This window comes from Nomascus leucogenys, chromosome 2, assembly GCF_006542625.1.
Source record: "Nomascus leucogenys isolate Asia chromosome 2, Asia_NLE_v1, whole genome shotgun sequence".
Taxonomy (NCBI): domain Eukaryota; kingdom Metazoa; phylum Chordata; class Mammalia; order Primates; family Hylobatidae; genus Nomascus; species Nomascus leucogenys.
Genome location: NC_044382.1, coordinates 37,731,433 through 37,754,988, shown reverse-complemented (window position 1 = coordinate 37,754,988; position 23,556 = coordinate 37,731,433). Strand labels below are relative to the sequence as shown.

Sequence of the window (23,556 nt, the reverse complement as noted above, 5' to 3'; positions counted from 1 at the left end):
ACATTTATAATAATAGCTTTAATTAATTGTAATTAAATCATTTAAAATTAAATACATGCAAAATACCCAATAAACTGTCTAATCCATAGTAAGCAATCAATAGTCCTTAAACAAATGAATCTTCTGTTGCTCTGATCTTAGTAAGTAAAATTTAATGAGTTTTTACTTTGCACCATGCACTTATGCTATATGCTGTATAAGGATAGTTACATTTAATCTGTAACAACCCTATGGGGGGGCACTCTTATGATCTTTTTTTACGGATGAAAACTGAGGCCCAGAGATATGAAATAATTTGCCAAATATCACCATAATTTACATGATGTAGCCAGGTTTAAGCCTACTATTCTGATTACAGAGCCTAAGATCCTACAGAGAACAGGGAGTATATTTTTACATTCCCTTGTTTCCATGGAAAAGTCTTTCCACTGTCAATTGAAGGACTAAGCAGCAGCGGGGAAGTGCTGGAAATGCTAGCCCTGGTGGGCTTAGCTTCCTCCCTCTCTGATCCTGGACAGGATTTGGGTTTCAGACCATGATTCTGCTGTGTTTTGTGGGCTGTGATTACTCAGATTAGGTTTGCCCAGTTCATAAAAGACTGGCGGGGGTTGGGGGTGAAGGCGTGGGAGAAGGCGGAGCTTGTCCAGTCGGTCCAACAAACCCCACAGATGGCGAAATAGGGGGCGGGGAAGGAGCTTGAGATATTTTACAACCTGGGCTGTTTCAGTGGTTGATGGCGGATGGTTTTTGCCGTTTGGTCAGCCTGAGTATATACTATCATTCTACAATCGGCCAAATTCTGACAGAGAGGGAGACAGAGAGAGAGGTTGATTAAATTGATGCCCAAAGCCAAGAAGGAGCAAAAGAAATCGGGGCTGCTTGAAAAAGACTGCAGTGGCTGACTTGGGTGGTGAGCGGAAATAAGGAGGAGGGAGAGGCGGGGTGTCTCTGCGCGGAAAGCCTGGAAGTTCACTTGCAAACCCAGAATCTGCACAGCCTTCGGTGCCCTGACTCTTTCCTGGGCATCCAGAGGCAGCAGCAGCCGCCCGCGCCAAAGAACGAGCAGTCCAGGGGCTGGGCCGGAAACGGCTGTAATCATTTAATAGCCTTTGCCGGCTGCACTGACTTAGCAGAGTGGGCGGTAGGCAGGCTCCAGAGTGCTGTCTGGCAAGATAGCCCCCGGCTTTAATCAAAATGATGGGTTTTCTGGAAGCTCCTTATTAACCTCAGCGCTGAAATCCCAGAGCTGGTAACAAAGGGATGAATGGGGAGCAAAGGGGCGGGGCCGAAACCTGGAGGCCGGCTGTATCCGCACCCCTTCCCCCACCTCCACTCCTTCTTTCAACTCATTCTGGCTTAGGGCTCCTGCTGGCATCTCTGTACCTCCCAAATAGTAGTAACAAAACAGGCAATAACCATAATAATTGGCACATTTGTATAACGCTTTAGGGTTTTCAAAGGATGACCTTGTTATACAGCTCAGGATCTGAGTCTCCTAGCTGGAGTCAGACTCCCTAGATTTGAGTCCCAGGCTCCACCAGTTAGTGACCATGTGACCATTAGTCCTTAGTCCCCTCATCTATAAAACAGACACATAACACAGACAGAGATACTAGAAATACCTACTTCATAGCGCTCTTGTCAGGACCAAAACCTATATGGCGTGCAGATTTGTTTAACTCTGTCGCACGCACATAGGAAGGGCACAGTAAATGTTAACTACATCGACAACCCTGTGATGTAGACAGGAAGGGGATCATCTCCATTTTATAGATGAGGAAACTGAGGCTCAGAGATATTTATGTAAATGGCCCAGGACTATGCACTAGTGAGAGAACCAGGGCAAGTCCTCAAGAACAGAGGGAACAAAGCAAGATGAAGAGAAGATAAGAAAAGCGAACACCCTCCAACACCCTCCAGCACATGCCCCTCTGAGAGCTTTCCTGAAAATAGTATCCTTGGTCAAAATGAGTTTATGTTCTTCTATTAGGGAAAGTCAGTGTAAATCAGAAAAGCCCTCCTGGCCTTGTTAAGGCCTGTTAGAACAGTTCCAAATGCGGATGAGGGTGAGTTTAACAGGCCTGGTATTTGCTTCGCAATCTTCTGGCCCTTTCCTGGCATTTGCCTTGGCAAAGCCTCTGACCTGATCATTCCCAGTCCCTGAGGCTCAACTCCATCAACGCAGGCAGCCAGGGTTAGTTTAGCATGAAAGAGGAAAGCTGGAAATTTTGCCAAAAAGATTCCTGGGCAGTGCCTAAGGGAAGGTCCCAAATTGGATTATAGGATTACATGAAGTGGCCAGCTACTTCCAGAGGGCAGGGTTTTTTGTTTGTTTGCTCTATCACCCAGGCTGGAGTGCAGTGGTGCAATCTCAGCTCACTGAAACCTCCACCTCCCAGGTTCAAGTGATTCTTATGCCTCAGCCTCCGAAGCAGATGAAATTACAGGGGTGCACCATCACAGTCTCGCTAATGTTTATAGTTTTAGTAGAGATGGGGTTTCACTGTGTTCCCTAGGCTGGTCTTGAACTCCTGGCTTCAAGTGATCCACCCGCCTCAGACTCCCAAAGTGCTGGGATTTTAGATGTGAGCCACCGTTCCTGGCCCCAGAGGGCAGTTTTTAAAGTAGAAGTGAAGATCTGTCTGCTTTTATTAAAATATATGTTGTTCTGATTTTAAAATGTATCCCTACCCATTGTGAAGATATCGGCTGATCCAATAAAAAAGCAAAACCATATTTTGTATAATTATGATCGTACTCTGTTAAATAAGCTTTTAAATCCTATTGGGTTGTAATCTGTAGTCTGGGAAGGGCTCTGCCTAAAGATTCAGACCCCTACCAGATTTATATGTGTCTGAAATCCTCCTTCTAGCCTCTTAACAGGCCCATTCATTTGGGTCTTGACTGCACCCTCAGCCTTGTCTTTGCCTGACGGTGAGCTAGGACCCTGGGAGCATAAGGCAGGAGACTTGCCGGAGATCCTAGAAGGGAAAGGAGGCTGCACTGAAAGAAGAAACATTTCCTTGACTGATCATTTGCTGATACTGGCCCCTGGTTGGGGTTAGGAGTAGAAATGTGCTTCTTCCATTTTCATCTTCTTCAAAAGGAAGTATCTCCTTGATTCTGCCCCAAAGGCATGACATTTTATAGGCAAAGCCAGCCAAGTGTCTTGAGTGCTCTTAGCCAAAAGGAATTCAGATTAGGAGGTCAGTCAGTGTTTGTCAGATCCTTAAGCTTTTGTTTTACTGGAATGAGTCACAGTCTACATGCTGCTGAGCTCTCAGAGATGTTTGTTTATACAACAACCAGAACAGGTGAGGCACAGTGGTCTGTGAGGGACTGGAGAGACCACACCTTGTTCTGCTCTGCGGAAGCTGGACATGTGGAGGAGGCACCTGACTAGATCTCTGCTTCCTGGAGTTTAGGCTGAGTCATATAGAACCAGGAAGCTCAGTGACATGTTAAAGTGGATTAACTCTTGGCGGTCCTGCTGTGAGGGGCTCCCTCCGCCAATAGACACAGCCATTAATGTCCTTTAACTCTGCAAGATGAAGATATTTCTGTGTTCTGCATCTCCAGATGACAGTGCTTAGGCCTCATGCAGAGTCCTGGTTATGGTTGAAGAAAAATTTCCATTTTGGGCTCTGAGGGCAACTAAAGGACTGTGGAGTGGTGCTGAAACCCAGTTTTAGGCGCCGAATCAGAGGCTTTTAAATACATTTCTCTCTTTTGTCTCAGTCTCTTAGAGACAGGACCTGTATTTTAAAGGTAAACAGGCAGATTCTGGCTGAGCTAAATTGCAGATTTGATTAATTTAGATAGATCAAAGACATTAGTCTCAGAGAAAAAATTTGTTTCTCATCCCTAAAGTGCTATTGTGTCAGCTCTGCCAGGGGAAGCATGGTGTAAGGAAAAGGGTTTCGAAGAGAGAAGAAAATTTCTTGCCCCCTCTCCTCACTGCCTGCTGTAAATTTGCAGTATCTTTATCTTGGCCTCCTAAGCCCCAAGAGCTGCATTATATATAATTGCCCATATGTGATACCATTTACTGAATTCTTGCATTGTGCTAAGGATCAAGCTTAGCACTTTACATGCATTACTTCATTGTCTTTAGGGACCCCAAAAGTGCCTCACTGGAGAGTTGTTTGGTCTGCTAAAGAGTGGGTACCACTTTCACTTCTCACATCAGTCCTTTCATTCATTCATCCAGTATTTACTAAACACCTGTTATGGGCCAGGAATTATGCTAGGCACTGGTTATACATTGGTGAATAAACAGATATATTTTTTGCCTTTGTGAATCTTATAGTGATAGAGACTAATAGGCTAAGGGAGTGCTGCTTGGCTAGGAATATCATAGAATGCCTTTCTGAGGAGGTTACATTTAATACAGACTTGAAGAATGAGGAGTCATGCTAAGAATGGATGAGAGATCATTCAAGACAAAAGCAAACCAGATGTGTAAAGATCTTGAGGTAAAAACAACTCCAAGGAGCCAGGTATGGTGGCCTGTAGTCCCAGCCACTTGGGAGGCTGAGACAGGAGGGTCGCTTGAGTCCAGGAGTTTGAGGTTACAGCAAGCAATGATTGCACTACTGCACTTCAGCCTGGGTGACAGAGTGAGAACCTATCTCTAACAAACAACAACAAAAAACAACTCCAAAGAGTATTTGAGGATCTGAAAGAAGGCCTGTGTGGATGGAGTATAATAGTAAGAGGGAGATTTGTAGATGAGAGTGGAGAAGAAATAAAAATCAGATTATTGAAGGGACTTATGTATCATGGTAAGGAGTTTTTTTTTTTTTTTTTCTCAAGGCAATAGAAAGCTTAAGCAGAGGAGTGATATAATCTGATTTCTGTTTTTAAAAGAGTTTGCTATATGTACGTTATGCCTCAATTTTTTTTTTTTTTTTTTTTTTTTGACAGAGTCTTGCTCTGTCACCCAGGCTGGAGTGCAGTGGCACGATCTCAGCTCACTGCAAGCTCCACCTCCTGGGTTCACGCCATTCTCCTGCCTCAGCCTCCTGAGTGGCTGGGACTACAGGCACCCATCACCACGCCCGGTTAATTTTTTTCTATTTTTTAGTAGAGGCGGGGTTTCACTGTGTTAGCCAGGATGGTCTCAATCTCCTGACCTTGTGATCTGCCCGTCTCGGCCTCCCAAAGTGCTGGGATTACATGTGTGAGCCACCGCGCCTGGCTGTTATACGTCATTTTTAAAGAGAGACTTTAAGAAATAAAGATGACTCTGGCTACTGTGTGGAGGGTTGGAGAGAAGCAAAAGTGGAAGCAGACTGAATAAGGAGACTATTGCTGCAATTCATATAAGAGATGATGGTGTCCTGAAAGAGTGGTGGCAGTGAAAATTGGGAGAAGAGGACAGAGTCAAGATATATTTAGGAGGCAGAAATGACAGGTCTTGATGATGTATTATAAATGGAGAATGAAGAATAGAATAGAGAAAAATGAATAATTAGCTCTGAACTTTCTGGCTTGAGAAATGGGGTAAATGGGATGTAATTTACTGAAACTGGAAAGATTTAGAAAGGAATAGATTCGAGGAATCAAGAGTTTGATTTCAGATTTCTTCAGTTTGGGATGCCCATGAGATTTCCAACTGGGGATACCAGATAGGCAGTTATACATGAGATTGGAGCACAGAGAGATGTGGGCTTAAAATATAAGTCTGCATCTCATCAGCTTATTCATATGGTATTTATATCTATGGATATGGCTGAGATCCCAAAAGGGGAGAGTGAAGAGAAAATAGAGAAGAGAGTCTAGGGCCAAACCCAAGGAAGCTTCAACACACAGATGAGGAGACTGACAAAGAAACTGACAAAGGAAACTGACAAAGAACAGCCAGAGTGAAAGGTCAGGAGAATGTTTTGATGGTGGGGGCCAGAATATGCTGTCCCAAAATTAGAAGGATTGTTGAGCTGAAGGCAAGTTAAAAGAAGCAGATACAGGCCGGGTGCAGTGGGCTCACGCCTGTAATCTTAGCACTTTGGGAGGCTGAAGTGGGCAGATTGTCTGAGCTCAGGAGTTCGAGACCAGCCTGGGCAACATGATGAAACCCCATCTCTACTAAAATACAAAAAAAAAAAATTAGCCAGGCATGGTGGCATGTGCCTGTAGTCCCAGCTACTCAGGAGGCTGAGGCACGAGAATTACTTGAACCCGGGAGGCAGAGACTGCAGTGAGCTGATATCTCGCCACTGCACTCCAGCCTGGGCAACAGAGCAAGGCTCTATCTCAAATTAAAAAAAAAAATCATAATAATAATAAAAGAAGCAGATACAGGAGAGGTCTTCTGCCCTCCCTCTACTTGCCTAAAAGAGCATAAATTTACAAAGACAAAAGTTATCCTGCTTCCACCTCCCTCCTCTGCCTCCCACCACCAGGGAGAACAAAGGTTAACCACTGAAGATAACTTTGGACTCTTATTGGCCTGGAAATTGTACTGCTTTACAAATTAGCCTTTATCTGCCATTCATTTGCCTTCCCCCAAGTAGCTACCCATTAGAGACTCAAAGTCCTTAAAGGTCTTTTCCTTTATCTTACACTTCTTTAAAAATGTATTGTTCTCTGTTGAAGATGCTATATAAGCTGGAATTCTAAGCCACCTTTTTGAGAACTGCTCATTCTCTGGGTGGCTGTCATGTATATATGAAATATACATGTTAATAAACTTCTGTTTGCTTTTTTTTCTTGTTAATCTGCCTTTTGTAACAGGGGTCCAGTCCATCTAAGAACTTATTGGGGTTATTCTCCTACATGACAAAGAACTCATGAGAATAAGTGTTTCAAGAAGGGGATGACAAATGCTGCTGAGAGGTTTGATAAGATGAGGACTAAAATGTGACCATTGATTGTGGAAGTAATATAATGAACTTGACATGAGTTATGTTAGAAAATTACTGCTCAGGGACACCAAATTAGAGGAGACTGAGAAGTAATAGGAAATTGAAATAGCAGATGTACACAACTCTAAACTGTAATTGAACATAGACAGTTTATTTGATGGAGCTTTTCATGTGTCAACCAAAGGAGCAGTGTTAGATACATAAACATTGCTATGATGACAGAGCATCCAATGTCATGGCCACTGGGATCACTTTGCCCAGACAGACCATTACCATTCCTCTCCAGCTCTGACTTCTACTCTTCTAGAAGTCACTGGTATACTTTATGGTGTGTCTTCCAATCAGACTCTTGGGAATGTCTTCTATTGAAAACTCCTGTGGATGCATAATCATTTTCCCAAGACTCAGGGCAGATTTCACCTCCTCTGGAACCCCATTAACTTTCTCAAGTATAATTAACAATTTCTTCTTCTGGAGTCCCACAGTACTTTACATATACTTTAGTTATTGCATGTATTAAGTTGGTTTCTAGTTGCTTGAGTGTATGTCCAACTAGACTGTGAGCACAATGAGGGAAGGAACTTGGCTTGGAAAGTAAAATTGGCTCCCAGTGTTTTATCTAAACAAATAGGCTCAATTTACAAAAGGATTCCATCCTTCTACACTGTGTATTCCCATCTCTTCCATGCTCCATCCCACCACCCTTCAATGTTATTACAATAAAATTAGGATCAAATAATTTATTCAATTAATTTTTCTTGTTTTGGACAAAATAGACATCCTAATACAGTTATAGCCAAAGTTTAATCTAGACACTAAAAGGAGCATATTTTGCCTTTAGCCTGTATATTTCCCATCCCATTCCCAGTCAAGATAATCACAACTGTATTCTTTAGGAAATTCTTCACAAAGAACCAAACATATGCTACTATGAAACTAGATTCTTGGTATCCTGGTGAAAAAACCTGCCCTCTTGCTTGTCTGTAAATACTGGCCTTGGCTGGGTGTGGTAGCTCATGTCTATAATTCCAACACTTTGGGAGGCCAAGGTGGGAGGATCTCTTGAGCTTCAGTGTTTGAGACCAGCCTGGGCAACATAGTGAGATCTCATTTCTATAAAAAATTTTTTTAAAAAGTTAGCCTGGCATGGTAGCTTGTGCCTGTTGTTCCAGCTACTTGGGAGGCTAAGATGGGAGGATTGATTGAGGACAGGAAGTCGAGGCTGCAGTGACTGCATTTCAGCCTGGGTGACAGAGGGAAATCCTGTCTCAAAAAAAATTAAACAAATAAATAAATAAGTAAACACTTGCCTTGCCCTCAGACTTGAAGAAACAACTCATGATTTTTTGGGGAGGCTCAGCCTGCCTATGCAGTACTCCTGTACTCTACCAGCAGTGTGGAATCAAGAGCATGTGTTGACCCTGTTAATGATTTGTAATGTTTTGTCTTTCAGAACCAGAGGCAGGAGAAGTGTCCCCTCCAGTCGGTGCGGGTGTCAATAGCAACAGCTGGACCTTTAAATACGGACCAGGCAACCCCAAACAATCCGGTCCCGGTGAGTTGCCAGACAAATTCATTATCCCAGGATCTCCTGCAATCATCTCCATCCGGCAGGAGCCTACTAACAGCCAAATTGACAAAAGTGACTTCATAACCTTCGGCAAAAAGGAGGAGACCAAGAAAAAGAAGAAAAAGAAGAAGGGTAACAAGACCCAGGAGAAAAAAGAGAAAGGGAACAGCACGACTGACAACAGTGACCAGTGAGGTCCTCAAATGGAAACAAGCCACTTAGCCAGTTTTTGTAATAATGGCAAATCTCTCCCATGTAGCAATTCCCTGCTCCTTTTTCCTATCTACATGAGCCCTCTTAGAGACCTCAGAAATCTGCAGAAAGTTCCCTGTGTCTGTCTAGAACGCATTTAACAGGTTTTGTCATGAAAGCTTTACTAAGTCTGGTGTTAACTCTTTCTCTCCACTCTGGCTTGTTTTCAGAACCTAAAAAGCAGACCCAAGTTTCCTTTCTCCTCCGCCGCAAAGGAGAGGCTTCCCAGCCCCGCCAGTGAGAGGTTGGACTCTCTGCCCTGTGCTCCGGGGATCCTGTCTTGATGACACTTGCAGGGCAGGCTGAAAAGTTTTGAGATTGAGCAGCTTGGGTGTTTGTGGCCACTGGGTATGTGTGGCTACCGCGGGTATGCGAGTGCCAGATATTGGCTGAGACGGGCCAGCTTAGACTAATTGGTACAAGGAAGGCAAGAAAACAAAGACAAATAAACAGCCGAAGTTATCATTGTAGAGGGGAAGTGTAAACTAAAAGGGACCAGACTTTCTAAATCTTACAACTCAAGAGGTGGCGGCCACCCTCTAGGAGACAAAACTACCCCCACTGACAAGGCTTTAGGAGACCCTAAAGTCTGTTGGCTGTGATGTCATTATACCTAAAATCTGCATCATACCTGCAAGCCAACAGTTCAGTGTTTTAACAGAGAACCACCCTGGGAAACAGAAGCAGATCTGGTATGTTTCCTATACATGTCCTGTGCTCACTTTATTAAAAATTCTTTTGCACACAATGTTTATGAAAAGGCCAGATCCTTTTCCAATACTTATGCAAAAGCAAAAGAAAACCCCAACACCTCACCTTTCGCTGTTTGTTGTTTCATAGATTTATTTAAAAAAAGAGAAAGTCTATAGCTATAAATCTTTAAAGAGAAATATGAATACAATTCCCCTAAACCCTCCTCAAAAGAGAATTCAGTCTACAGCCATTTAAATGATCATTGCTGCTACAGAAGTGCTTTAAGAGAATTGCCTGAAACATCTGTATTATATCGGCCACCTGCCAGTCACAGCTTTACTCTTTCAGGTCACTCTGGGGCTGCCTCTTGCATGTATTAATAAAATGATCTCTCTCTCTCTCTCTCTCTCTTTTCTAAGAAACAATTATGTGCACTTTGATACACAACCTTCTCTAACCAACTATATATCAAGACCCAAAAATTGAAGAAAAATATTGTTTTCTCATACAGTGAACAGATTTTTCGATCTACTAATTCTGTGACTTGTCTTGGTGTGCTAGCCTACACCTTCTCTTTGGTTTAGTTTTCCTTTTCTATAACACTCTGAATTGCTAATCTTACTAACACCTATGATGTTACCTGAAATCAATTTCCCATATGTATGCTGTATGCTATGATAAGACTCCTGAAATATACTTACTCTGTGCTTGTGTATGTGAATGTTAATGCAACTATTACCTAGAGTGAACTTTAAGCTTTATTGTTGAATGTAATTCCATTATATTTCCTTTTGTACACCTGTGAAAAAGTGGAGTAGTGTTTTTTTAACCATTGTTAATCAGCTTTTGTGTATGAAAGACACAGTAAAATTTCTTTCTTAAATCAAGATACTGGTGATTCAAGGAATTTTATTTATGGTCCAGCCAAGAGCCATCTCTTGCCAAGACTTCTGCTGGCAAGGGAATGGATAAAGCTGTTTTGTTCTAGTAACAATTTTGGAATGAATACTGACAATATTCCATGAGGGTGTGCAAGCACAAATTTTACCAGTCTGACCTCTTTTGAAGTTGCAGAATGCTTTGAAATTCTAATGGTATCTGAAATATCAGCTCATAGAAAGTAACAAAATTTGCTGTCACCTTAAATAAGACATTTTAATTTCGTTATAATGTACAATTTAGAAGTTTGATTATATTATCTATTTAGGCATTAATATAAAAGAGGTAGGAGTCTGTTATTTAAAAAAAGCATTAAATTAAAAAAAAACTGTCTTGTCTACTTTTAGCTTCATTCTCCCATATTTTGAAGGGTGTGTAACTTCAGCTCTGCAGGATTGCATGGGGTAAAACTTGTTGCCAACACATGTGAACCATTGCTACATTGTAGGTTGTGATCATTTTGCCCCACTGAAGCCCTTGTATCTGACCTTACGTGCCTTTTGAACTAGGAGAATCGGGCTAATTTATTAATGATGATAATTATAATGTATCTGTACAGCACTTTTACATTTGCGAAGTGCTTTCCAATCCATGTTAGTTACTAGTTATTACAGCTGTAAGGATAAAACACGTCATGTGGATTCATTTTGAATTGGTGCTATTGGTATTTCCTCTGTTATTGCTAATAAATGAAAATGGTGGTATGAAAGAAATGGTGGTCATTTCTAAGAGTAGGAGGAAATAGAACACTGATAAGCAATTAATACTGAAGAAGATTGCTGCAGTATGAAACTCACTGTAACACTCTCTTATCACGTTAGCTTTTATGTCCATTACTAAGGCAAAAGCCCCAATGGAATCAAGATTCAAACTTCATATCATTAGAATGGGCAGCCAGGAGGTTGCTGCGTCACTTTGTAGTTACACTATTTCAGTTTTCTCTAATAAGAATTGCGACAAACCAATTTTTATCTCAAGAGCCCTTCTAGGCATCTTTTTCATTACTTGTTTAGCCCTTGCACCTCTCTACAATTGGAAAGCCAAGTGACACCCCAAAGAAATGAACTTTCAGGTCAGGGATAGTGGCTAGTGCCTGTAATCTCAGAACTTTGGAAGGCCAAGGCCAGAGGATGGCTTGAGGCCAGGAGTTCAAGATCAGCCTGGGCAGCATAGCGAGATCCCATCTCTACAAAAAGAAATAACTTTTATTGAGTACAGGGTGTATGCCAGCCACTCTACTGCATAGGTTCAGCTGTAACAAATAGATTGTTTTGTCCTTTTGTAGTTAAATTTGTATAACTATAAGCTTTAGATGCTGTAGGTTCTCAGGAGCAATTTTGCCCTCCTGGGGACATTTGACAATGTCTGAAGGCATTGTTGCTTTTCATTACTTGAAGTGGAGGGTGCTACTGGCATCTACTGGGTAGAGGGCAGCGATGCTGTGAAACACCTGGCAATGCACAGGACAGCCCCCTATAACAAAGAATCTTACAGCCCAGCATGTCGATGTCTCAAACCAAGATTGAGAAACCTCGAGATAAAGTGACCGTGTAATTTGTGTAGAGTCCACTTTTGAAATGGAACAGGAGACACCATTCATTATTACTTCAGGATTCAAGATCAAGTCCCAGTAAACTGGGACTGTCCCAGGCTAACTGGGATTTATGGGGACTCTATAAGTAAACTGGTATAGCTGTGCCACTAACTAGACGGGGAATTTGGGGCAAACTACTACTTCTCTCAGTTTTTCAGTCATCTCTAAACTGGTAATAATTATAATAATACAGACCTTATAGATTTGTGAGGTAATCTTAAAAAGTTTTAGCAGGTCTGGCACACCTTAGTACTCGATAAATATTATTATTTATTAATCCTTTTCTTCCATTTCCTCACCCCCTTTTCAAAGATTTAGCTATTAGACCCAGGGAACTTTTCCTACTGACGAAAATGTGGATGAGGGATGGCCAAATAAATCAACATAGACTTGGCAATAAAAATATTTTATTTACTCCTCTGTTCTTTTGCTCACCCCAGGAGGAAAAGAAGTAAAGTCAGTTTCATAACTCCTTACCTATTTCTATCATAATAATAAATCCCTAAGTAATCAAGTGACCAGTCTGTTTGCAGCTATTTCACCTCAATTGTTGGTGATCTGAAAGCCAGAAACCATAGGGTTTGAAGTACAACAGCTTGAAAGAGAGAGAGAAGAGTCACCTCCAACAACTTCTTTCGGCAGATGGGCAAAACAGAAATGCCAAATTGCCCACAGACTTGCCTGGGATTTCACAGGCAATGAAGGACAAGACAGGTGCCTCTTTCTCAAGGGCCAGGCTACTTGATATAAGTCTCACATATACAGAGTGCAGGATTCACTCTTTTTTTTTTTTTTTTTTTTTTTTTTTTGTGAGCAACATGGCTGTTTATTTCACCTGGGTGCAGGCGGGCTGAGTCCAAAAAGAGAGTCAGCAAAGGGTGGTGGATTATCATTAGTTCTTATAGGTTTTGGGATAGGTGGTGAAGTTAAGAGCAATGTTTTGCGGGCAGGGGTGGATCTCACAAGGTACATTCTCAAGGGTGGGGAGAATTACAAAGAACCTTCTTAAGGGTGGGGGAGATTACAAAGTACATTGATCAGTTAGGGTGGGGCAGAAACAAATCACAATGGTGGAATGTCATCAGTTAAGGCTATTTTTACTTCTTTTGTGGATCTTCAGTTACTTCAGGCCATCTGGATGTATACGTGCAAGTCACAGGGGATGCAATGGCTTGGCTTGGGCTCAGAGGCCTGACATTCCTGCCTTCTTATATTAATAAGAAAAATAAAATAAAATAGTGTTGAAGTGTTGGGGCGGTGAAAATTTTTGGGGAGTGGTATGGAGAGAGAATGGGCGATGTTTCTCAGGGCTGCTTCAAGTGGGATTAGGGGCAGCATGGGAACCTAGAGTGGGAGAGATTAAGCTGAAGGGAGGTCTTGTGGTAAGGGGTGATATTGTGGGGATGTTAGAAGAAACATTTGTCATATTGAATGATTGGTGATGGCCTGGATACGGTTTTGTATGAATTGAAAAACTAAATGGAATAAGAGAAGGAGAAAAACAGGTATAAAAGGTCTAAGAATTGGGACGACTCAGGACATCTGATTAGAGAGTGCCTAAGGAGATTCAGCATAGTCCTGCCAGCAAAGATTATTTATTTACTTCAAGAGTTAAGAGTGGCAGTTTGGGGATAGCACCAGGAGATATCAGCTGTGCTGGCTTGGAGAAACAGTGTAAACTGTCAGTGTATTTTTTTTTTTTTTTTTTTTTTTGAGATGGAGTCTCTCTCTGTCGCCCAGGCTGGAGTGCAGTGGTGCAATCTCGGCTCACTGCAAGCTCCGCCTCCCTGGTTCACGCCATTCTCCTGCCTCAGCCTCCCGAGTAGCTGGGACTACAGGCGCCCGCCACCACGCCCGGCTAATTTTTTTGTATTTTTAGTAGAGACGGGGTTTCACTGTGTTAGCCAGGATGGTCTTGATCTCCTGACCTCGTGATCCGCCCGCCTCTGCCTCCCAAAGTGCTGGGATTACAGGCGTGAGCCACCGCGCCCGGCCGTAACTGTCAGTGTAAACAAGAGCAGGGCATGTATGAGTAGTTGAGAATGGTGAATAGGAGTATGACTAGACAGAAGATAGTAGGGATGACAAGTTTTTTGGGGCGCAGTCCAAGTTGGTCTGGTGTCTGGAATGAGACTGGGGCCTAATAAAAAGGAGCTCAAATGGGCTGTACCTTGTAGCATTCTGAGGACAGGCCTGAATTCTGAGAAGGGAAAGTGGTAAGTATTGTCCAGTCTGTTTTAAGTTGGTGGCTGAGCTTGGTGAGGTGTGTTTTTAAAAGACCTTTAGTCCGTTCTACTTTTCTTGAAGACGGAGGACTGTAAGGGATATAAAGGTTTCACTGAATACTAAGAGCCTGAAAAACTGCTTGGCTGATTTGACTAATAAAGGCTGGTCTGTTATCAGCCTGTATAGAGGTGGGAAGGCTAAACTGAGGAATTACGTCTGACAGAAGGGAAGAAATGACTGCGGTGGCCTTCTCAGACCCTGTAGGAAAGGCCTCTACCTATCCAGTGAAAGTGTCTACCTAGACTAAGAGGTATTTTAGTTTTCTGACTCAGGGCATGTTGAGTAAAGCTAATTTGCCAGTCCTGGGTGGGGGCAAATCCTCGAGCTTGAAGTGTAGGGAAGGGAGGGGGCCTGAATAATCCCTGAGGAGTAGTAGAATAGCAGATGGAACACTGAGAAGTTATTTCCTTGAGGATAGATTTCCACGATGGAAAGAAAATGAGAGGTTCTAAGAGGCGGGCTAGTGGCTTGTACTATAGCATAGCCTGCCTTTGCTGGTGTGTGGCGATTAGGCCTGGTGGAACTGCCATCAATAAATCAAGCGTGATCAGGGTGAGGAACAGGAAAGAAGGAAATATGGGGAAATGGGGTGAATGTCAGGTGGATCAAAGAGATACAGTCATGAGGGTCAGGTGTGGTATCAGAAATAATGTGGGAGGCCAGATTGAAGTCCGGTCCGGGAGCAATGGTAATTGTGGGACTTAACAAAGAGTGAGTACAGCTGAAGGAGCCGGGGAGCAGAAAGTATATGCTGAGGAAGAAAATAGATTTTGGAAGTTATGAGAAATGTAGAGAGTAAGTTGAGCATAGTTTGTGATTTTGAAGGCCTCTAAAAGTATTAGGGTGGCAGCAGCTGCTGCACGGAGACATGATGGCTAGGCTAAAACAGTAAGGTCAAGTTGTTTGGACAGAAAGGCTACAGGATGCGGTCCTGGCTCTTGTGTAAGAATTCTGACGGCACTAACCATGCCTAGGAAGGAAAGGAGTTGTTGTTTTGTAAGGGATTGAGGTTTGGGAGATTAACTGGATACGATCAGCAGGGAAAGCACGTGTGTTTTTACGAGAATTATGCTGAGATAGGTAACAGATGAGGAAGAAATTTGGGCTTGACTGAAGTAATGGGGGCTGTCTGTGAAGACTTGCAGCAGTACAGGCCAGGTAATTTGCTGAGCCTGATGGGTGTCAGGGTCAGTCCAAGTGAAAGCGAAGAGAGGCTGGGATGAAGGGTGCAAAGGAATAGTAAAGAAAACATGTTTGAGATCTAGAACAGAATAATGGATTGTGGAGGGAGGTATTGAGGATAGGAGAGTATATGGGTTTGGCACCATGGGGTGGATAGGCAAAACAATTTGGTTGATAAGGCGCAGATCTTGAACTAACCTGTAAGCCTTGTCTGGTTTTAGGACAGGTGAAATGGGGAAATTGTAAGGGAAGTTTATAGGTTTTAGAAGCCCATGCTGTAGCAGGCGAGTGATAACAGGCTTTAATCCTTTCAAAGCATGCTGTGGGATGGGATATTGGCATTGAGTGGGGTAAGGGTGATTAGGTTTTAATGAGATAGTAAGGGGTGCATGATCGGTCGCCACAGAGGGAGTAGAGATATTTTATACTTGTGGGTTAAGGTGGGGGAATACAAGAGGAGGACGCAAAGGAGGCTTTGGATTGGGAAGAAGGGCAGCAATGAGATGTAGCTGTAATCCAGGAAGTCAGGGAAGCAGATAATTTAAAGTGTCTCGGCCTAATAAGGGAACTGGGCAGGTGAGGATAATTAAAAAGGAGTGCTTAAAAGAGTATTGTCTAAGTTGACACCATAGTTGGGGAGTTTTAAGAGGTTTAGAAGCCTGGCCGTCAATACCCACAACAGTTATGGAGGCAAGGGAAACAGGCCCTTGAAAATAAGGTAATGTGGAGTGAGTGAGTAGCCTCCGTATTGATTAAGAAGGGGACAGACTTACCCTCCACTGTGAGTTACCCGAAGCTCGGCGTCCGTGATGGTCTAGGGGGCTTCTGAGGATATCGGGCGTTGTCAGTCTTCAGCCGCTAAGCCGAGAAGATCTGGGAAGGAGTCAGTCAGAGAGCCTTGGGCCAGAGTTCCAGGGGCTCTGGGAGTGGCTGCCAGGTGAGTTGAACAGTCTGATTTTCAGTGGGGTCCCACAGAGATGGGATGCGGCTTAGGAGGAATCCTGGGCTGCAGGCATTCCTTGGCCCAGTGGCCAGATTTCCGGCATGTGTAGCAAGCTCCTGGGGTAGGAGGTCTGGAGGAACACCTGGCTGCTGCAGTTCAGGCGTTTGGAAGTTCTCGTGTGCTGGAGATATGGCTGGGGTTTGTCTCACAGTGAAGGCAAGGAATTGCAACTTTTTTCTATTATTGTACACCTTGAAGGTGAGGTTAATTAAGTCCTGTTGTGGGGTTTGAGGGCCAGATTCTAATTTTTGGAGTTTAATGTTGGGAGCAGATTGGGTAATAAAATGTATATTGAGAATAAGACAGCCTTTTGACCTTTTAGGGTCTAGGGCTGTAAAGTGTCTCAGGGTTGCTGCCAAATGAGCCATGAACTGGGCTGGATTTTTATATTTGATGAAAAAGAGCCTAAATGCTATCTGATTTGGGATAAAGAAAAAGGAGCATTAACCTTGACTATGCCTTTAGCTCCAGCCACCTTTTTAAGAATAAATTGCTGAGCAGGTGGGGGAGGGCTAGTCACGAAATGCAACTGTAAGCCAGACCGGGTGTGAGGAGGGGAGGTGATAAAAGGATTATAGGGTGGAGGGGTGGAGGAGTGGAGGCTGAGGAAGAATTGGGACCTAGCTCTGCCTGGCGAGGAGGGGAGAGGTCAGATGGGTCTGTAGAAAAGGAAGATTAGAAAGAGTGATGCTTGGGGTTGGGATTGAGGGGACAGGTGGGAGGGAGAGAAGGAAGATTTGGGATGACTTGCATTGGGCACAGAGACTAGGAAGGGACTGATGTGTAAAAGAATGCCTGGATGTCAAGCACCACAGACCATTTGCCCATTTTACGACAAGAATTATTTAGATCTTGTAGGATGGAAAAATTGAAAGTGCCATTTTCCGGCTATTTGGAACTACTGTCGAGTTTGTATTGGGGTCAAGCGGCATTGCAGAAGAAAATAAGATGCTTAGATTTTAGGTCAGGTGTGAGTTGGAGAGATTTTAAGCTCTTGAGAGCACAGGCTAAGGGAGACGGAGGAATGGAGGGTGGAAGGTTGCCTATAGTGAAGGAGGCAAGCCCAGAGAAAAGAGAGCATAGAGACACGGAGGGAAGGGGTTTGGGGGTTCTTACCCTCCCGAAAAGAGGGAAAGGGGTCAGGGCATGGAAATAAGGGATTGGGTTGCAAAGGTAAGAGGTCGGGGTGCGGAAATAAGCGATTAGAGGTTCTTGCCCCCTAGAAAAGCAGGACTTGCTGCTAAGGGTGAAGGAGAAGGGGTTGAGGAGTACTTGCCCCTCCCCCAGAAAAGCAGAGAAGGGGTAGAGACACGGAGAGAAGGGGTTGGGGTACTTGCCCCTTCCCCAGAAAAGCGGGACTTGCCGCTAAGGGTGAAGGAGAAGGGGTTGAGGGGTTCTTGTCCCTGCCCCAGAAAATCAGAGAAGGGGTAGAGACATGGAGAGAAGGGGTTGGGATACTTGCCCCTCCCCCAGAAAAGTGGGACTTGCTGCTAAGGGTGAAGGACCAAGGCAGGCATCCCTGCATGGTCTGACACCTCTGAAACGTGGGTGAATAATCAGAGAGGCATCCCTGCAATGATTAAACACCAAGGGAAGGCTGCCTTCCCAGTCTGTGACTGGCGCCGGAGTTTTGGGTCCATGGATAAAACATGTCTCCTTTGTCTCTACCAGAAAAGGAAAGGAATTGAAATTAAGAGAAGGAAGAGATTGAAGTGTGGCACCAAGATTGAAAGGAGAAAGAGGTTGAGGGATAGTGAGGGAGGTTGGAGAAGAGAGTAAAAAGAGGCCGCTTACCGGATTTGAAATTGGTGAGATGTTTCTTGGGCTGGTCAGTCTGAGGACCTGAGGCCGTAGGTGGATCTTTCTCACGGAGCAAAGAGCAGGAGGACGGGGGATTGATCTCCCAAGGGAGGTCCCCCGATCTGAGTCATGGCACCAAATTTCATGTGCGTCCGTGTGAAGAGACCACCAAACAGGCTTTGTGTGAGCAACATGGCTGTTTATTTCACCTGGGTGCAGGCGGGCTGAGTCTGAAAAGAGAGTCAGCCAGATTCACTCTTTAGAAATATTGCAATTGATCTAATTTTAAGGGATGAGTTTCTCCAATGAGTGTCTAGAGCCTTGGCTTTGAATTTTAGGCTCCTAGGTAAGATTGTAAGTGCCAGGATCTGGTGTTAATGTATTTTATGTTTAAATTATAAACATTATGTTTAAGTTATAAGCCCCAATCTAAAGTACAAATGTAACTGACCAAACACTAATGCAATTTTACTATTAAATCTAGATTTAAAAACCATGCAAACATTGAGATACAACAAAACAAGTAAACAAACAAAACTACAGATACAGTTCCTCAAGACTTTCAGTCCCTGGAGCTTTTCCAGGAAATGGAAATGGAAATGGAAAGTTGGCCACTCTTTGACCCTATTTCATCATATTTTCATGTGATTCCTTTCCTTGTAGAAAAAGCTGATTATATTATTTCCCCCAAAATTACCTTGACTGTTGGTTGGCAGGACACAACTTGCAACCTGAAAAATTTCTTCTGGCTTTATGCACACACACACACACACATGCGCACACACATGCTCATACACACGCACATGCACAGAGGTTCTTATTGTAACTAGGAGGGGGCTTTAGCAGATGAGCGTGGTGCTGTCCTCCCTTTGAAATTGTGCCTAAGCATGGTACATAGCAACCTTTTTGTTATAATCAGTCAGGTAAAATGTTTGCTGGGTCCTATTTTCTCTTGGGTTGATCCATGGGGAAATGCCTGCTGACATGAAATCTTAAAAGTTTTTTGCCTAATAAAGTCTATCACCTTGTCTTTGAACTTGAGCTCCTCTGAGCTGGACACTAGTAAATTTACTTTAATAATATGGAGTCTAGTTTGCATAAAGAAATAAGAAAGAGTAGGTAGTGAAAAACATAAGTCCAGCATTTTGTTAGGTTACATAATTGTCAGGTGACTTAGGGATCATCAATCCACAAAGAACATGAGCAAGTCAGACAACCACTCAGCCAGTAGCTGGTCTTAGAGCAGAGCTAAAACAATTGGCACCCGAAGCATAAACATATGGGGGACTGACACAACAGTTCTCATTTTAGGGTTTGCTTTCACTAGACTTTATTTAGTTGTATGTGACATTGAATTTTTATTATAAAAGGTAATACGTGTTCTTTAAAATAAATCAAATAAACCAGAGATATATAAAGAAAAATTATTAATTTCCTCACCATCTTCTTTCAATTCTCTCCCACATGGGTATCCAATTTTAACAATTTCAAATGTGTTTCTCTGCATTTTTCTCTATACACACACATTTATATCACATACATATAGTTTTAAAAATAATTGTTTTCCTTTTTTTTCTTTGAGACAGAATCTCACTCTGTTGCCTAGGCTAGAGTGCAGTGGTGCGATCTCAGCTCACTGCAACCTCTGCCTCCCAGGTTCAAGTGATTTTCTCCTGACTCAGCCTCCCAAGTAGCTGGGACTACAGGCGTGTGCCACCAGGCCCAGATAATTTCTTTTGTATTTTTAGTAGAGACAGAGTTTCGCCATGTTGGCCAGGCTGGTCTCGAACTCCTGACCTCAGGTAATCTGCCCGCCTCGGCCTCCCAAAGTGCTAGGATTACAGGCATGAGCCACCGCGCCCAGCCTGTTTTATTTTTTATATAAAAATAAAATGATGTCATGCTTGTTGCCCTGTAGTTTTTTTTTTAATTTACAATAACATGAAGATTTTTTTCAGTTCAACTCTACATCACTCTTTTTAATTCCTGTATAAATTCCACATAATGGCCAGATCATAATGTCATAATGCATTTAATTTTTCCATATTTTTGCTACTCAAAACCAAAAATAACACTTGTTTGCAATGATAAATTTAGCACCTGAGCTTTATAAAACCTGGTCTAGGTATATTACAAAAAGGGTGTTTGGAAGACTATTATGAACTATATGTGACTCCCTCCACACACATTCCTTTACTGGAACTCACTCATTTCTAGTATTCAATGATGAATTGTGGCTCTATTTGTAGATGAATGGTGAAAAACAGAGACAGACATTCACAAGAAAAACAGAAAAATGTTAGAAAGATATGTCTTCATTTACTTATCCAGAATAATTTCATGGGAGCTTCATTTCATCCAAAGACTTGCCATTCAATAACAGATTGAAATGTATGTATGAAAGAGGAAGTCTCAAAGACAATTCAAATATTTGCTTAGACCTGTGATATTTTAATATAATCTGGTTGAACCTCGGGTAGAAAGCAGTCTAACTTTTTTCTAGGTTGTTACATGTTACCTGAGGGTAGACATATTTACTTTGTACCAGTGGAGCTTATTTCATTTTAAGAAAAACAAATTGCTTATCAAGTAATGAATCCAAGGCAGCCAAAAATCAAGGCAGCCATTCATGTATTTAAAAAATCTCAGTTACAAAACCATCTGGCTATAAACTTTAGAAAATCTTCCTTATGAAATTATTGATACTATTTTATCCCTTAAATCAGCCTTTCAAGACATAATTCCAGTCTGGATTCAGTGGCTAATGCCTGTAATCCTAACACTTTCGGAGGCTGAGGCAGGAGGATTGCTTGAGCCCAGGAGCTTGAGATTACAGTGAGCTATAATCAGTCACATCACTGTACTCCAGCCTGGGTTACAGAGCAATCCACTGTCTCAAAGAAAAAAAAAGAAAGAAAGAAAGAAAAAAGAAAGAACTGCATTCCTAAATCAGGTTTATTCCATTCTCTATGGCTAATGGAATTCATCAGACACAGCACACATTTCTTCCCAATTGCTGTAGCTTTCCAGATCACCTTCCTCTTGGTCCTCCTCAAGCCTATGATCAATTTTTCAGAAATCTTGAAGTGTGGAAGTCCTATCCTTCCTTTCACACTTTTCACAGCGGTATGCTAGCTTAGAGCCCAACCAGATATCTGGTAAGTCATTCTAGGACATAGGTGGGTGGTCCATATACTTGGGATCAGTAGCTGGGATAGGCAGTGCTGGATTTTTCCTGGGGATGCTTATAGGATGGGGGGGAAGCCTTGCACAGGCTAAACAAATAAAATTAGGATCATTCAGGTACTTTCTTTGCATAGATTTGGAATGATAGGGCCAAGGGGCTATGGAATGAGACCATTTTTGCTGACAGAGATGTGCATTTTAAAATAGATTCTTGGGTTGTGAGTTAAACCAACACCGTCTAGTTTAAGCTAAAAAGGATGATTTATTATAAGGACACAAATCTGTTTCATTGAAACTAAGAATGGGAGTAAGGTTAGGCCTCCAGAAGGGACCAGAACCAGTAACTAGGAAGCCAGAAAAATTCCTTTTTAAATTTATCTTCTCTAATCGTCTCTCTTAATCTGTTTCATTCTTCCCTGTCTCTACAGATCAGCTCCCTCTCCTTCTCTTTGCCACAGCTTCTAAATTTATACACACTAAGTTCTAGTGGCCCATAAAAATCTATGTTCTGTTTCTTTTTTCTTTTCTTTCTTTTTTTTTTTTTTTTTTTTTTTTTGAGACGAGTCTTGCTCTCACCCAGGCTGGAGTGCAATGGCGCAATCTCAGCTCACTGCAACCTCCTCCTCTCGGATTCAAGTGATTCTCCTGCCTCAGCCTCCTGAGTAGCTGGGACTACAGGCGCCCACCACCACGCCTGGCTAATTTTTGTATTTTTAGTAGAGACAAGGTTTCACAATATTGGCCAGGCTGGTCTCAAACTCTTGACCTTGTGATCCGCCCGCCTTGGCCTCCCAAAGTGCTGGGATTACAGGCGTGAGCCACCGCACCTGGCCACATATGTTCTGTTTCTAATTCCTAGTTCTAACTTCTTCCTGCAAAGAAAAACTCATTGGATCACCTTGAGTCAGGTAGCCCATCAGCCATGGGCCAGAGGACTGTGGGTAGGAAGGAGAATTCTCAGAAAAAAGGAGATCATATACTTAGAGACAACTTTAATAGCTTGATGATAGCTGATATTCCCCAGATACTGTTAGTATACTAAACATCAGTGTATAGAATCTTAGAAACTTAGGGCCCCAAGGAAACTTATTTAACAAATGAGAAAATTGAGGCTCACAGAAAGGGGAATGACTCATTCAGTGTTAGACAGCTAGTCAATAACAAGGCAGCCATTCTCCTGTTACCACTCTACTGCACAACTAGAGGCCACCAGGAGTGAATGACAATACTCATTTCATTATATGTTTGAGAGCCAAAAGTAGTACAATTTAGGGAGGTCCTGTTAATTTTATATAGAGAGTAGTATTTCATTGTTATATATATTTTATTAATCTTTTTATTCAAGATGAAATATCAATATTGATTTCCCTTTATTGATTCTAAAAGTAAAACAAGCTTTTATTTAAAAAAAAAATAAAATATATGTCCAGAATTTGGAAAGTAGCAAGTGAAGTATCTCCTGAGAGGCACCATTAAGAGTTTGGCATCTATTCCTCCATTCCTTTTTTCATGCATTTGTAACTGTGCTTGAAAGGACCCAATAAATAGCAGCTTTCTCTGTTGTCCAGGGTACTGAATTAATTGATAAATAAGACAAAAGAATGGCATCATAAGTCAAAAATATTCCTTTTATTAATAATAAAGATGTTAGAGAATGTAGATTAGTGTGAGTGCCAAATGGGACTGCTAGATGAACCTCAGAATTAGTCAAATTTTTAACCCCAGTGTCTGGCAAGAAAGACAGTGTTGGACAGAAAATAACTATTATTCCCAACAGAAAGCTTAATTCCAGGAGGAAAAGAGGCAGTGCTGAGCCAAGTATTAACCATTTATTCTTACCCAAGTTGCCAATCAAATAAGTCCCTAAAACCTCCTGAAGGAGAGTGAATAAAGGGGTATGGAAAAGTTAAGGGTGTGACTCCAAGTTCCCTTTGCATACAAGAGAGCATCAAGAGGGAGAAGATGCATTTTTCTGTAAATATGTATATAGTTTTTAAAGGATCATACTGGTCTTACTTTCTGTAACTTGCTTTTTTTCCACATAAATATAAATCCATTTAATTATTTGTATTAGTATTTCATGATATAGCTATAGTATAATTTGTTTAACTAGTTCTCCATTAATAGACAATAAAGATTTTTTCAAATTTTTACTACCATGAATAGTCTTTTACCACATTTGGCA

The 23,556-nt window shown here is 42.2% G+C and overlaps 1 protein-coding gene across 12 annotated transcripts in view; it reads left to right on the top strand.

The window, feature by feature from the left end:
* The window catches only part of LOC100607821 (protocadherin alpha-C2), a 230,138-nt gene extending 219,109 nt beyond the window's left edge, over nucleotides 1-11,029 (top strand). For 10 of the 12 annotated variants that reach the window (XM_012504916.2, XM_012504915.2, XM_012504924.2 and 7 more), the window contains one exon: nucleotides 8,320-11,029. In XM_012504916.2, coding sequence (XP_012360370.2) covers nucleotides 8,320-8,630 — 311 coding nt within the window. In that variant the 3' untranslated portion in view covers nucleotides 8,631-11,029. The remainder of the gene's footprint in view (nucleotides 1-8,319) is intronic. The other 2 variants (XM_030827819.1, XM_030827766.1) reach the window with 1 other exon arrangement.
* Nucleotides 11,030-23,556: the final 12,527 nt, after the last annotated feature.